The sequence below is a fragment of the Haematobia irritans genome, chromosome 3, assembly GCF_050003625.1.
Source record: "Haematobia irritans isolate KBUSLIRL chromosome 3, ASM5000362v1, whole genome shotgun sequence".
NCBI classification, from domain to species: Eukaryota; Metazoa; Arthropoda; class Insecta; order Diptera; family Muscidae; genus Haematobia; species Haematobia irritans.
The window spans coordinates 194,521,650-194,538,567 of record NC_134399.1 but is presented as its reverse complement, the minus strand read 5'-3'; the positions used below and the strand labels follow the sequence as shown (position 1 = coordinate 194,538,567).

General features: G+C 36.2%; 1 protein-coding gene and 2 long non-coding RNA genes across 3 annotated transcripts in view; all 3 read left to right on the top strand.

Moving 5' to 3' along the window:
• The window catches only part of LOC142230627 (uncharacterized), a 339,644-nt gene extending 324,919 nt beyond the window's left edge, over window positions 1-14,725 (top strand). Inside the window, exon 4 of the long non-coding RNA XR_012720755.1 lies at window positions 14,700-14,725. This is a non-coding gene — a long non-coding RNA (uncharacterized LOC142230627). The remainder of the gene's footprint in view (window positions 1-14,699) is intronic.
• On the top strand, window positions 8,011-10,470 carry LOC142230530 (uncharacterized). The gene is made up of 4 exons (XR_012720726.1): window positions 8,011-8,124; window positions 8,191-8,382; window positions 8,452-9,787; window positions 10,238-10,470. It is a non-coding gene; the product is annotated as an uncharacterized LOC142230530 (long non-coding RNA).
• Window positions 14,726-15,203: 478 nt separating the features above from the next.
• On the top strand, window positions 15,204-16,574 carry LOC142229870 (uncharacterized). The gene is made up of 3 exons (XM_075300448.1): window positions 15,204-15,343; window positions 15,413-15,595; window positions 16,116-16,574. Exons 1-3 carry the CDS (start codon window positions 15,290-15,292, stop codon window positions 16,365-16,367), a joined length of 489 nt encoding a protein of 162 aa, XP_075156563.1. The 5' UTR covers window positions 15,204-15,289; the 3' UTR covers window positions 16,368-16,574.
• The last annotated feature ends 344 nt before the right edge of the window (window positions 16,575-16,918 follow it).

Sequence of the window (16,918 nt, the reverse complement as noted above, 5' to 3'; positions counted from 1 at the left end):
TTCCTATCTTCCTCAAGTCTATTGTCTTTGATAAGTACATTGTGCGTTTTTATATGAAAATGTTTAAATTTTGCTAAAAGTTTGTTATTGTTTTTTTAGTGGCGATGAAATGAATGCAAATTTAATAAAAATTAGTGATTAGATGAACCGAAAAAGTCATTGTAGTAGAAAAGAAAATACTGGTTTTAGCTCTAAGAATTGAGGAAAATATCTTTGAACGACCGTCAAATCTTTTAAGAGATGGTTACTTTGTGTCCAACATGTCCCAAGGAAAAGAAGTGAAAACCCAAGGACGACACTTCATTTTTAACTCATACTTTGCCTTAATTGGATTAACTTTTCATTTCACTTGACTTTTTCAGAAAAGACAACATTTCCAGAAAAGACAACATGTGTACTTTTGTTATGTCCTCATACCGCGCTAGGATTAGCCCTCCGGCAAACTCATTCCTCTCAGGACGGTCCTCAACCCGCCAAAACCTAGCCCGAGGTATAACACGAAAGAAAAAATGTAACACTGCAAAAAAAAACACTCACAAAAACAAGGGATAAATGCATTAAAATGAGGCCTTTGGTGGATAGAGCCTCCCACTTTGCCCTCCCTTCCATGGTCCACGAATACCTTTATTAAACAATTTCTGTGAACCCCACTCATAATTACCAGTCCCTAACTCACTCCATCATACCTTCACACATTGTCCCCTCATAAAATAAAAACTAGCACATCATTTTCTTTTTTACACTCATTTTCAAATCACAATTTTATTAATCATAGTTTGAGTCATATATTTAAAAGAATTATAAAAAAAACAAAATCGTTACTAATCAAAAACATTAAAATCTGCACAATACGAAAACACAAATTTTCAAAATTTAAAAGTTTAGAAAATTAACATGGGACTAACAAAGTTTTATGACCTCTTTTTCCCACATTTACAGGGGTAACTATTTCTCTACAACTTCCTACCTAATTGAGCTCAGTTAAGCGGACACAAAAATAAGGATCAAAATCTTTAAAATTTCTCCTCGAACGTTATCAAGAAATCCTCAACTTTGTATAATCCCTCACACACAATAAATCAAATTTCAAAAATCAAAAGATCAAAAGAAAACTAAAAAAAAGGAATTGTTTTCACTAAAATAAAAAAGATTATATATATATGGAATAATGAATAATAAAGGAAATAAATAATATAATATAAATAATAATCATAAAATACGTAAATAAAATAATTGAACGTTTACACGTAATTAAAATCAATCATGTATACTTTTTTCTGGGTTAAATCTTCATTTTCCTTTTTTTTTTTCTTTTGAAATCAATTACATCAATTCACGCCGCTAGGGTTACTTCCCTTACTCATTGAGCATTAGCACTCTCAGTGGGATTCGCATCCAACCCATACATATTCTGGGAAGAGTTCGTTCTGAACATATGGGATGTAAATGGGGTGCTCTATTTTAAAACGGCATTGCCCACCAGGATTTTCCTGGGATTTATGGGATTTCAAATTTGGTGATACAAAGGTGGTTTACACCAAAGACACGGATGGATTTGGTTTCTTTTTTCTCACGAGGTAAGTATTTATGTCCCAGTGAGTATAATCACTCTGTCCCACTCAGGACCATTAATTGTCCTACCTTGCAATTTGAATTATATACTCTTCGCGTAGAATTCCACACTTCTTATTGGACTTCCTGGGTTCTAATACTCCTGGACAGACACACTAGGGGCTGGAACGCTTGCTCCTAAGTATCAACCAGTAGCCTCTTTGTTGGTTTTTCCGTGCGGCACTTGCCTCTGTCGTCCTCTTTCCAAATCCCTCAAAAACTGCTGCCTCCTGATCACTCAGGAGGCTATTCCAGGCTTTATTAATTTGCCTTAATGCAACACAAAAACACCCGAGTACACCTGTCGTTGTGCAATAATTTCTCACTCGCGAATAAATCTATATTTATTCTTCTATAATTCCTCAATGATCCAACACAAAGATACTTCAAATTCAAATTGGAATACCGTCCGTAGGAATTGTTTTCGCTGATTAACTTTTACAAAATCTTTTGACGCTATTTGCGCTTAAATACCCCCTAAAAATGCCTTCCAAGCTAACTTTCGCCATCTTTTTAACTAATATCTATCCTTTTCTACTGAAACCAAGTTTAAATTCTTTTTTCATGAATATTTATACTTGATTCTATTTTCGACCGTTGAACATCTCACCGTCGTCATTCCCCATGTTTCGCGGGATCTCATGAATGAATTTTGTGTCTACCGAGCAACCCTACTATCGTATTCCTACTACGGTGTAACAACGCAACCTTACCTTTTTTCTCATTTTTCTACGCTTTCCAACACCGCACCCACATTCTACTAACCACTAACCACGCCAGACGCAAAAACCAATTGAAGAACCAAAAAAAATATTTTATAATTATTTGGTGCAATAAATATATATAAAAACACAAACGATAAGCACCATTTCTGCCCGCAGTTCCGGGTATTCCCAAGCCAAGCAAAAACCATCACTTTTCCGTCGCCCAATAAGACTCATACCCCAGCCGCACTGCACATCCATATATTTAATGTTGGGCTAACATCTGGCAAATGGAAATTTGGAATTCCCTTTTATAATACGGAGATTCCTTATAATTGAACAAAAAGCCTCGCCAGCATTATGGGTCATAGCACTACTCGCCAAACCGCCGCCTATGAGTCCCACGGCCAAAAAAAAATCATTTGTGGCACACTCAGCCAAATTACCTAACCTCACCACTGATGCTGTGGGCTACCAGATGGAACCCACGTACGAGACGTCTCCATCAGCAGCCTGCCAAATGTGACACGCTTGGGCCACAAAAAAAAATACTCTTTGTTGTGAGATAATATGAATAAAAAATGAGAATATAGAATTCCAGTACGTATTTCGATTGTCTCATTCAACTCTTCTCCTCTACTCTGGGGAATTTTACCTGTGAACATAATCTGTATGAATTTGAATACAACCCGAACAAATATCAATTACTGGGCCCCTAAATAAATCTGCCAAAAATAAACAACAATGCGGGTGTAAATGCATTGGTACGGTCTGCATACTGCTGATTCTGATTAGATTAGCATATGGCCACAGATCGCGCTGTTCATTACGCGTCACATCCACATAATTACATACATAATACTGTCCACATCGGTGTAGGGTACTGTTGGTGTAGATTAGGGTAGGTCGAGCAAAAAAAATATGTTCGCGAGCAACAAAAATTTATCTCATGCGATATTTTCTTATTTTCCTTTCTTGTTCGCACGTAGTCGCCTATCTCTGCCGGGCCTCCGCAACAAAACTCCGTTTATTCCGAGTCTACGAAAGAATGAACGGTGTGCGAGAGGTTGCCGCCTGTGTCCGATCACATCAGGTAATGAATGGCTAAAGTCTGAAATATATATATGTTCAACTATGTGGGATGCAGGTCATCCAAAATACACCGGTTCCAACGTGGGGAACTCCCACACCCTGAAGTCTCATAAGCCGGGCTAAAATATGCAGTATACTGTAAAAAAAAAAAAGACTCAGGGAAGTACAAAAAAAAATAATTCTTTCCATGGTAATGAAGTTACTTTCGGGTTTCTTTATATATTTTTTTCCAGGAATGAACTTTCGATTGCTATACGAATTGGGTGTTACAATGCCTTCACTGTGTCACGTATGTATAAGTTCCAGTATAATCACATAGAATAGTATAATCAAAAAAAATATAATTTAGGGACAGTTACTAACATGCAGGACAGTTTACAACGACACATACTTAATCCTATATTGCACGTAGTTTATCTCAAGATCACAGCGAGTATATTGCACATTCATATAGTATCACCGTTCTTCATTGGTGAAAAATGTAGATATATAAATATAGAAAAATCCCAATTACTTTATCATATCCATTTTTCAACCTATTGCTATTCATCTACCGTCCTTAACTTGATATATTTCGAAACCACAACCTCACATCTTGAGATACTTCGTGTGAGCCACTCCTAGCGGTCTCCCCTGTAAATCTTTCAGTTCATACATATTATTTCCTACCATCTTGGATATCCTACACTTCGTGAATTTTCTCGCGAATTTTGAATTGAAATTTCTGCCAAAGTCACTTAAGACATAATTCCGTCTATAGATTTCCTGACCAGGATGAAATTTAATAAGCCGAGCTCTTTGATTGTAGCGTTTCGAACTAACTTCGAACGCTTTATGCATATTTGCTTTAATCTTCTCTCTTATCAATTCCATCCTGTCGGATTTATCCAAATTCAAAATTTCGTGTTCCGTTAATGACCTCAACTTTCTGGCCAATTTATAATCAGATCCATTCGTATACATATGATATCCAAAGATGGCGAAGAATGGTGTAACCCCCGTCGCACTATGAACCGATGACCTGAGTGCACACTCAATCTCCGTCAGATAGAGATCCCAATCCCTATGATCCTTCTCCAGATATGCTCTGATGGCCGCGAGAACCGATTGGTTAACCCGCTCAGAAGCATTTGATTGGGGTGAATATGGGGCAGTCTGCAAATGATTTATGCCGTATGATTTTATCATTTCTTTGAAATGATTTGAAACAAACTGTGCCCCATTATCACTATGAATAGTCTCAGGGACCCCAAATTTTCGGAAAATCTCCTCCACTAGAAACTTAACCACATTAGAAGCAGTGGCATCTCTCATTGCCTTCAAGAAGGTGAACTTCGAGAAATGGTCCACTACTATAAATATATAGGCATTTCCGCTCTTGGACCGGGGATATTTTCCTAAAAAATCTACATAAAGTTTTTGGAAAGGCCTATCCGTTCGAACTTCATCCCCTATGGTCGGTCTAGTCCGACAATTCACCGATTTGGTTTCCTTACACGTCACACAATTGGAAACATATTGTCGAACCTGTGACGTCATATTGGGCCAATAAAACTTCTGCCTGAGTCGATTCAACGTCTTCCACATTCCTCCGTGAGCTGAAGTCGGCTCATCATGTGCCTTCTCAATAAGTTCATGGGTTATTGTCTGAGGGACCCAGAGTCTCCACTCGTATTCCTGTAGCTCCTCATTGTTTTCGATGCGCATTCTCTTAAAAACTATGCCTTCGTCCACTTTTAAATCCGGAAGTGCTTCACCTTTTTCCTCTACTGTTTTCCTGAGTTCTCGGTAATCCTCACTATCAAACTCCGTCGTTTCAAAACCTAAAATCTCGTCTAGCTTCAATTCGTCCACGACTGCCAACCTGGACAACATATCCGCAACGATGTTTTCCTTTCCTTTTCTGTGTTCTATTTCGAAGCGATAGGCCTGTAATTGCAGTGACCACCGGGCGAGTCTTCCACTCAAGTCCTTCAGGTTCATTAACCATTGCAAACTGGCATGGTCCGTGATGACGGTAAAATCCATTAATTCTACATATGGACGGAATTTCTTCACTGCCATAACAGCAGCGAGGCATTCTTTCTCCGTCACACTATAATTTCGTTGACATTGGTTCAGTTTTTGCGAGTAAAACGCAATTGGGTGCTCTTCTCTTCTATCGTTCAGCTGAAAAAGAACCGCTCCAATGCCATAATCCGACGCATCGCATTGGATAAAAAATCTTTTATTGAAATCCGCATGTCGTAGTACTGGAGCCGATGTGAGAGCTCTCTTCAAACATTCAAACGCATTGGCAGCTTCTGATGTCATAGTAAACTTCTTGCTTTTCTTCAGGGTGTCCGTCAAAGGTGCAGATATTGTCGCGAAATCTCGTATGAATCTGCGGTACCATCCGGCTGTACCGAGAAAGCTCCTAACCTCGCGGGGACTTTTCGGAATCGGGATTTTTCGTATAGCCTCCAATTTATCTGGGTCTGTCCTTAACATCCCATTCCCAATAATGAAACCTAAATATTTCAGTTCCCTAAAACAAAACTGCGATTTCTTCAAACCTATGGTTAAGCCAGCGTTTCTCAAACATTGAGCCACTTCCTTCAAAAGTTTTATGTGTTGATCGAAATCGGCGGAAATTATCAACAAATCGTCTAAATAAACGAAAACATTTTCCTTTAACCTGGCCGGGACGACCTTGTCCATTAAACGGCATAGTCTTTGCGCCGCATTGCAAAGACCAAAAGGCATGACTCTAAATTGGTACAATGGTCGTCCGGCTACTGTAAACGCCGTATATCTTTTACTTTCCTCGTCGAGCTCAATTTGCCAAAATGCAAATTTCAAGTCTACACTACTAATGAAGTACGTCTCATCTATCCTACTAAGAATACCGTCTATGTTTTGTATGGGATAGGCATCTTTCTCGGTTAGTTTATTCAACTTCCTCGCATCAAGACAAAATCGGTTCTTACCCGGTTTCCTAACTACCGTAGTTCGGTTGCTCCAGGGACTTTCGCTCAATTCAATAACATTTAAGGCCAACATTTTATCTATCTCATCATAGGTAATTTGTTGAACGGCAGGCGATATAGGATAATAACGATCCTTTACCGGTTCTGCTCCCTCTATCAATTTAATAGTATGTTTTTCCAATTTCGTACATCCTAATCCTTTCTCCTCAAAAGTGTCAAACTCTTTTATCGCATCATCCAGTTTATTTTTTTGCTCATCCGATAAGTCGTGAGGCTTCAATTTATACTCTAGTTGGTTTTCGGAAAAATCTTTATAAATTTGCTCCACATTCATCTCGGCCACCCCTAATATATCAGGAGCAAGCTCGAATTCTCGCCAAAAATCTATACCCAAGTATAATTCCTGCTCTAATTCGGGACAAAGATAAAAATTCATCCCCTTGACTATGTCATGGTATTTTATCTCGCATGCGATTTTTCCAATTATTCTATAGGTATCACCACTAGCAGTAGAAACATTATTAAAAATCGGTAATATATCAATGGACAATTCTTCTACAATTTCACGACATCCCTTTCCCATTATACTAACGGTTGCCCCGGTATCTAATAATCCCTTCAAGATTTTGTTTCCTATTTGTATTTCGGCAAAAACACGAGGATCACCATTTCTATTACTTGCTCGGTGAATTGATTCAACTAACTCTCGTTTACACCTTCGTTTTTCTGCCGTTTTCTGTCGAATTTTTAAAATCCTATTTGAAATCGGTCTCACATTAATTTCCTCATCAAAAATCCTTGCTCTAACCTCTTCATAATTCTGTTGCCTTAATTCTATGGGCATATAATGCCTTTTCCTAGAAAAGCTGGTATCGCTATCAATATTCTTTCCAGTCACTTTCTTCCCACGTTGATCATTTAAACTACAGGGTAAAATACTAATCGGGTCTAATTTCGGGGATTCTCCGACGGACGCGGTTCCCCCGGTTTCTCCACGCCCCCCTTGTGGTTTCCCGACTGACAATTTGGGCATTTAGGCGTGATTGTATTTGGTTTGCCACATCGATAACAAAACAATGCTCTTTCAGTCGATGGACAATCCATGAATACATGACCACTTCCGCGACAATTCCAACATATTAATTGTCTATTTTGTTGCTGTCCTACTCTCATAGCAGCAACCTCATCTACTTCTGGTTGACTCTCATATTCATATCGGCCATCTTCATCCATGTAAACTTCGTTAACGTGCCTCGTAGGCCGTTGACTTGTATGAACCGGTCTCATTTCTGGCCTGGGAAAGTTCCTTTCGGCTTCTCTACATTCCGTACGGAGCATTTCAACGGTCGAAATCGCCATGGGGTATACAATTACTTTAATATTTTCCCTTACATTGACTTTCATAATGTTAACCATGTCCAAATCGCTTATCGGTTGAAGCAACCTAGCACGAAGCTGAGCCATACTATGAAAATAAACATCTATAGGTTCATTACTCATTTGCTTCCTATCCACTAGTTCCCTCATTGCCTCGAACGCAGATTTACTTGACCTGTATTGACATAATAACGCCTCCTTCAAATGCGACCAATTTTCAAAATATTTAAACTTCTGTGCATTCCAGAACCATTCCAATGCTGGTCCGGAGATCAAAAGGCGAAAGTCGCGTAAAATTTCTTCCCAAGGAATGCCATATTGGGACTGGAGACACTCAAGGCGGAATATAAATTCCTCTACTGTCAATTTCTGTAAGTTACCGTCAAAATTTATGCCGAATTTATCTACTCGAATTCTTATATTTTCGTTCATTACAGAATTCGGATATGAATTGTTACTATTTACTGATGGTACCCCTGATCCTGGCCTATTATTCATTGTTATATTGGATGTAGTCCTTGCGTCTATATCTCTTCCTTCGAGACTGTTACTGCTGGATGTAGAGCTTGGCCCTGAGGTCGACTGAACTTGACTTACTATTACTGACAATTCTCTAACTGTTCTAGCGAGTGAGTCTATTGTGCTCCTCATATCTTTCATTTCATCACTAATGATCGCCTTCACTTTATTCTCAACAGATCTATCCGCATTTGAACTATGTGCTGCACCAGGAGTATTAGCCGAAGTCTGCCTCAACTGTCCCTCCACTAGCGGTGGCGGTGGTGGAATCGCTGGATTCTCAGAGTTATTATTTCGGACAATGATGGAATTTGAAATATCCCGAATACCCCCTTCTTCAATATTGAGTCGGTTTTGAGAATCTGTCATTTTGGATCTTTTCGGGTCTATATACGTTATGGTGTTATTCGGATCAAACGATTCCTGCCTATTTCTTTTAGTTCTAGAACGGGATCTTGTAATCATGCCCCGATTTGCCAAAACAAACAATGTTCAATTCAATTTTTTTTTTTGTTTGTGCAATCGATTTCTTTTTATTATTAATTTAATTTTAGAATTTTAACGTAATTTTCCCTTTCCCCTTTTATCTTTTTATTTATTTATTTATTTATTTTTTTTTTTTTTTTTTTTTTTTGTAAATGTATGAAACTGTTCGCTATCAATGTCAGACAAAAGCTCAATTAAATATTTATTTTCTAATTAATATGTTCTACTATCGTAATACTTGAGGGTATCATGTGCTGGTATTATCAGGTGTGAGTGGTAATTTTCGTACTTTTCGTATTCTCATGATTTTCCTGAGACAAAATTATATTTCACTTTCGTCTCAAATTAATCATTCAAGAGTCCGTAACATTAAGTGGTCTAGTAAAAGAATTATATGCATTTATCCTCGACAATTTTACAAATAAAAAATAAATTTCTCCGAAAAGTTTAAGTATCCTGGCAATTTCCTATCAACTTCAGAAAAAAGTTCTCAGAATTTAACGACAGTTACTACACTGACTTATGAATTCATCTCCACAACGGTTAGTAACAAAATCGGTCTTAATCTTCTCTAAGAATTCAACAAAATTTTAAATTTGAAATCACAAAAAAATGAACAGTAAGACAGGTCGATCACAAAACATTCATTGTTACAAACACTTAACAAGATATTGCATCTGACCCCTAAATTTCACCTAAAACTAGCATGCTTCTAAAAGTATCTAAATCTAATATTGCACATCAATAACTTATCACATAAGTCCGGTTGCAATACCAACAAGATATTTTTAGATATCTCTAGAATTAGTATTGGGCTATTACTGAAAAACTAATATGCTATTGTCAGGTACCTCGGTGGTCTTGTACCTTTAGAAGTCTTCTTCTAGTACTCTAAAATGTAAGAAACTAAAAGATCATTTTTCTGCTTGGGCGCCATTTCTGTTATGTCCTCATACCGCGCTAGGATTAGCCCTCCGGCAAACTCATTCCTCTCAGGACGGTCCTCAACCCGCCAAAACCTAGCCCGAGGTATAACACGAAAGAAAAAATGTAACACTGCAAAAAAAAACACTCACAAAAACAAGGGATAAATGCATTAAAATGAGGCCTTTGGTGGATAGAGCCTCCCACTTTGCCCTCCCTTCCATGGTCCACGAATACCTTTATTAAACAATTTCTGTGAACCCCACTCATAATTACCAGTCCCTAACTCACTCCATCATACCTTCACACATTGTCCCCTCATAAAATAAAAACTAGCACATCATTTTCTTTTTTACACTCATTTTCAAATCACAATTTTATTAATCATAGTTTGAGTCATATATTTAAAAGAATTATAAAAAAAAACAAAATCGTTACTAATCAAAAACATTAAAATCTGCACAATACGAAAACACAAATTTTCAAAATTTAAAAGTTTAGAAAATTAACATGGGACTAACAAAGTTTTATGACCTCTTTTTCCCACATTTACAGGGGTAACTATTTCTCTACAACTTCCTACCTAATTGAGCTCAGTTAAGCGGACACAAAAATAAGGATCAAAATCTTTAAAATTTCTCCTCGAACGTTATCAAGAAATCCTCAACTTTGTATAATCCCTCACACACAATAAATCAAATTTCAAAAATCAAAAGATCAAAAGAAAACTAAAAAAAAGGAATTGTTTTCACTAAAATAAAAAAGATTATATATATATGGAATAATGAATAATAAAGGAAATAAATAATATAATATAAATAATAATCATAAAATACGTAAATAAAATAATTGAACGTTTACACGTAATTAAAATCAATCATGTATACTTTTTTCTGGGTTAAATCTTCATTTTCCTTTTTTTTTTTCTTTTGAAATCAATTACATCAATTCACGCCGCTAGGGTTACTTCCCTTACTCATTGAGCATTAGCACTCTCAGTGGGATTCGCATCCAACCCATACATATTCTGGGAAGAGTTCGTTCTGAACATATGGGATGTAAATGGGGTGCTCTATTTTAAAACGGCATTGCCCACCAGGATTTTCCTGGGATTTATGGGATTTCAAATTTGGTGATACAAAGGTGGTTTACACCAAAGACACGGATGGATTTGGTTTCTTTTTTCTCACGAGGTAAGTATTTATGTCCCAGTGAGTATAATCACTCTGTCCCACTCAGGACCATTAATTGTCCTACCTTGCAATTTGAATTATATACTCTTCGCGTAGAATTCCACACTTCTTATTGGACTTCCTGGGTTCTAATACTCCTGGACAGACACACTAGGGGCTGGAACGCTTGCTCCTAAGTATCAACCAGTAGCCTCTTTGTTGGTTTTTCCGTGCGGCACTTGCCTCTGTCGTCCTCTTTCCAAATCCCTCAAAAACTGCTGCCTCCTGATCACTCAGGAGGCTATTCCAGGCTTTATTAATTTGCCTTAATGCAACACAAAAACACCCGAGTACACCTGTCGTTGTGCAATAATTTCTCACTCGCGAATAAATCTATATTTATTCTTCTATAATTCCTCAATGATCCAACACAAAGATACTTCAAATTCAAATTGGAATACCGTCCGTAGGAATTGTTTTCGCTGATTAACTTTTACAAAATCTTTTGACGCTATTTGCGCTTAAATACCCCCTAAAAATGCCTTCCAAGCTAACTTTCGCCATCTTTTTAACTAATATCTATCCTTTTCTACTGAAACCAAGTTTAAATTCTTTTTTCATGAATATTTATACTTGATTCTATTTTCGACCGTTGAACATCTCACCGTCGTCATTCCCCATGTTTCGCGGGATCTCATGAATGAATTTTGTGTCTACCGAGCAACCCTACTATCGTATTCCTACTACGGTGTAACAACGCAACCTTACCTTTTTTCTCATTTTTCTACGCTTTCCAACACCGCACCCACATTCTACTAACCACTAACCACGCCAGACGCAAAAACCAATTGAAGAACCAAAAAAAATATTTTATAATTATTTGGTGCAATAAATATATATAAAAACACAAACGATAAGCACCATTTCTGCCCGCAGTTCCGGGTATTCCCAAGCCAAGCAAAAACCATCACTTTTCCGTCGCCCAATAAGACTCATACCCCAGCCGCACTGCACATCCATATATTTAATGTTGGGCTAACATCTGGCAAATGGAAATTTGGAATTCCCTTTTATAATACGGAGATTCCTTATAATTGAACAAAAAGCCTCGCCAGCATTATGGGTCATAGCACTACTCGCCAAACCGCCGCCTATGAGTCCCACGGCCAAAAAAAAATCATTTGTGGCACACTCAGCCAAATTACCTAACCTCACCACTGATGCTGTGGGCTACCAGATGGAACCCACGTACGAGACGTCTCCATCAGCAGCCTGCCAAATGTGACACGCTTGGGCCACAAAAAAAAATACTCTTTGTTGTGAGATAATATGAATAAAAAATGAGAATATAGAATTCCAGTACGTATTTCGATTGTCTCATTCAACTCTTCTCCTCTACTCTGGGGAATTTTACCTGTGAACATAATCTGTATGAATTTGAATACAACCCGAACAAATATCAATTACTGGGCCCCTAAATAAATCTGCCAAAAATAAACAACAATGCGGGTGTAAATGCATTGGTACGGTCTGCATACTGCTGATTCTGATTAGATTAGCATATGGCCACAGATCGCGCTGTTCATTACGCGTCACATCCACATAATTACATACATAATACTGTCCACATCGGTGTAGGGTACTGTTGGTGTAGATTAGGGTAGGTCGAGCAAAAAAAATATGTTCGCGAGCAACAAAAATTTATCTCATGCGATATTTTCTTATTTTCCTTTCTTGTTCGCACGTAGTCGCCTATCTCTGCCGGGCCTCCGCAACACTTTATATAGTCGGAAATCGATATTTCGATCTGTTACAAACAGAATGACAAACTTATGGTGGTGTAATTAGAATTTTTGAATTTGATAAAGCCAAATTTGGAATAGATGTTTTGACTATTTAAAGTTTTGAAAAAAACAAAATATTATTTAAAAGTCCACTCTTTAAATTCAAATTCGATTATTATTCGATTTCGGCTACCAACATCAAAAGAGTAGATTTTTTGACTATCAAAAATTTCGATTTTGGCCGCTATAGAAATACGATTAGAGGAACCAACATCAAAAGACGAATAGCCGATTTATCTTTATTTTCAAGAGTCGACTTTGTTTTTAACAAAAAAGCGACTTCAACTTTTTTTGACAGAAAATCGACTCTGTTCATTTGAGATTCTCAGTCGATTAGTGGTATTGAAGTAATTTTTATTTATTAACAGATTTGCTATGTATTAATTTTTGCATGGTTGTTAAATGGCATATATTGATATCACGTACAAAATTTCAACCAGATCGCATTAAATTTGCTCCTCCAAAAGATTCCGTAAATCAAATATGGAGTTCAGGTTATATGGGGACTATATATAATTATAGACTAAGATCAAAGACAATAGACTTGAGGAAGATAGGAAATTGGCTTGCGTCATACCAAATGTTGCATTTACCATGTTAGTTCCATACATGTTTGTAATTTTTTATTTGTTTTTCGTTTTTATTTTTTAAATGAAAAACTGAATTTTCTTAATGAAACACTGTTAAATTTTAGGCAACAACAAAAAAAATTGCATTTTCCCGTTTAAGGAAATTTATTTCGTTTTTACATTTTACATTTTTTGCTACATTTTAATGCTATGTCAATACTTGTCGTATACGCGTTTGGTTCGAGTGTGAAACTAACACGGTAAATGGTTTGATCTCCTCAGTAGCCAATTTCATATCTTCCTAGAGTTTATTGTCTTTGACTAAGATGGCGTACCAAAATTTAAGAGAGATTTGTTTATATGGGAGCTATATATAATTAGGACCGATATGGTCCAATTTTTGCATAGTTGTAAGCAGGGCTGTGGAGCCGGAGTAGGAGTCTGAGCCGCAGTCGTAGAAAATTTGCTCGACTCCGACTCCAGCCAAACAAAATTTGAAAAACACTTCATATCATTGTAAATAAAGAAATATTTCGACAAATTAGATTCCATTAGGGTTTTTAATCGAACAACGAAAAACGAAGTACTGGATTTCATGCTATTCTAAGTGGATTTATATTGGTGAAATGTTTTACTACACTCATAGAAAAAAGTCTGCTAAAAACAGCAGTCGATGTCTGCTGTTATATTTTTGTACTTTAGGGCCAAATGAACAACAATTTATAAAATTTTTAGGTTATAAATTTTTCCCCAAAGCATATTTAAGAACCAAAAGTAGTTTTTGGTATATTTTTGCACTGTAATATACTTACAAGCTCCTAAATACGACCAGCAAACATTTTGTTTGCTGTTATGCCTCAATTCGATAAATATTCAGATTTTTTGTCAAATACTTTAGATATTCATAAAATATTGTTTTAATTATGTTAGTATAGATCCTAAGTTGACATTTTTATTTGTTTTAGCCAAAATAAAACATGTTTTAGTTTAATCGAGCTTCAAAAATAGCAGGAAATGTTTGCTATTTCAGCAAACAGTGACTGCTGTCCCTTTTTCAGCAGATTTTCTGCTGTTTTAACATACTTTTCTGCTGTCCCTACTAACAAATTTCTTTGGGTGTATATATAATTATAGACTATTAATTAGATCCAAATTTAATTGGATCTAATTAAATTTGCTTCTACAAGAAAGATTTTGGGGCTATATATAATTAGGACTGTTATGGTCTAATTTTTGCATATTTGTAAGAAGTTATGCATATACAAACATCACGTACCAAATTTCAATCAGACAGTTATGGTCACTAAAGAAGGGTGATTAAACGATTTTCACCAACAACAAGAGACGATTTTTCGACTATTTAAGAATTACAAAACAAAAAATACAATTATTGAAAAGTCCACTTTTGACATCGGTACTTTCCATTTTAAAGGTGAGTATTAAGTTCGAGTTTAGCCGCTAAAATCGCTAAAGTGAAAACTAAATCAGTAAAAAAAGTCATACAATTATACAAATTTTGTTGCAAATTTTATTATAACTTGATGGGGAATAGCCCAAAGCAAATTTTCACAAACTTGGTGTTCCTTAAAATGTATTAAGTAAGAAAAGTAATCGTGAAAAAATAGCAATTTTAGCGGCTAAACTCGAACTTAATACCCACCTTAAGTATAAAAAGAAATATATGTACCCCATCATCTATAAATTCAAATTCCATGATTAGTCAATTTAGGCCATTATAGAAAGGCGATTAAACGGCTTAGAACCAACATCGAAAATGATTAGCTGATTTGTCTTGATTTTTTAACACTCAACAGTCCATTTTGGTTTTGACGAAAAAGCTAATTATGGACCGATATGCGTCAATTTTTAAGCAGACTCTGCTTCTCATAATTTTGTAGTGTAGCTATCATTTCTAGTTTGGCATCTGTAATTCGATTTCGAAATTATAATTGAGAAACACTGAATGCTTAAATTCTCAAAAAAATTGTTTGCTTATTTCTATTTTCTTTTTACTTCTAATAAATGATTTGTCCAAGCCGTAAAGAATTGTTGGCCATTGCTGAAATCTGTCAAGCGGTAAGATGAAATTCAATTGATATCATACAATAGTATTTTTCATTCGCTCACAAATATCATTTAATATAGGTCTTAGCATTATGGAACTATTTTGAAATTAATATCTATGATACGCCTATGTATGATATACGGATCTTTGAACACCAATGTGTTAGTATTGCAATATGTTTTGCATCGCTCTATTATGGTTTGGGAACATGGTTTTGGTGGTATTCAAAGATGTCTATGACACGATTGATCAACAGGCTACATGTAAGTTTTCAAAGAAATATTGACGAGGAGCACTTAGTCAAGATGACGATATCGATGAACAATGAACGATATCGATCGACAATGGAGCCCGACTGAGAAACAAATTGTTTGCCGTAGCTTAGCAATAACGTGAAATATTGATAGCCAGATGTCGTATCTGAATGTAATAGTAATTTTCTTTTGTAATCGGATATTTAAGGTGCATTGATATAATGCCTGCCCTACCAACACATATTCTACCAGCGAGTCTCAATGAAAAAAATAATAATTTTTCAGAGCGTTTTATTTTCCATCAGTAATGCTTGTAGTGATAAAATCTAACATTTTATCATAGGACCGTTGAATATTTTCATATGTTTGTTGTTAAATTGTTTGAGTATTGAATTGAGAAGCTAAGCCCAGACTGAATCCGAAATACTCGGTCGGACTCTAATCGATATTTTATCACATACAAATCTATTGCCTTTTACATAGCGTAAAAATAATAAAAGCAGACATCTCCTGACTTGTTTCCTTCCAGTGCATACTTGTCCATTTTGTACTTATTGTTTTATTGTTCGTAACCCGATCACGTTATCTAGCTGAGTATGGACCATTAATACGTGCTGTATTTAGCCATGAAATATTCGATGATGAGGATGAACGCATATCTTTCAGTTTAATCTTAATGCAAGGTATGCTCTTAATCTCCGGAATAATAATTGTCATACAGGGTGATTATTTTATTCGCCGTACGCTGGAAATATGGCATAAAGCTAAAGGTCGTGAATGAGAAACTAGTTCATTGAAATAAATTTATAGATCATATTTATAGATCCAATCCTCTGATCTAGGTATTGTAATCAAAATTAATGGGCTATTTCGAACTTTCGATTATTTTAAAATTTGGAAAAGACGGTTTTCGGAAACTCGATTTTTTAACACGCGTACACGAATTTTGAAGCGAATAAGAAAAACCAATAAAAGATTAACCTTGAAACTTGTCTTTTTTATACGTAGAAAAAATCCTGTACATTTGATGTTTGCGGGTCACAATATCATATATGATCATCATAAAGCAATATTTAGTCGTCGGCATAAGCGTAGTAAGGTCTCTGGGGGGAGGGCTTAGCCCCCTCAAGAAAAATATTAGCCACCCTAGAATGTGAAAACCTTTATATGGTTTTCCATTATATATAGTTACTGTAGTATAGATAGGGGGGTTATAGTCCCCCTATCTATACTACAGTAACTATATGACATTTCTGAGTGTTTCAAAACTTCTCTCCTTGGCCTAAAAATGGAATCGGGCAGTACTCAATAATAAGGGTGGTAAAACAATGG

Excerpts from the sequence above, each read along its gene's own strand:
- LOC142229870 (XM_075300448.1), top strand. The coding sequence starts at position 15,290 with ATGATTTGTCCAAGCCGTAAAGAATTGTTGGCCATTGCTGAAATCTGT. Across the intron at positions 15,344-15,412 it reads TTGCTGAAATCTGTCAAGCG|GTCTTAGCATTATGGAACTA; the intron begins GTAAGATGAAAT and ends CATTTAATATAG. Across the intron at positions 15,596-16,115 it reads GATTGATCAACAGGCTACAT|TGCATACTTGTCCATTTTGT; the intron begins GTAAGTTTTCAA and ends GTTTCCTTCCAG.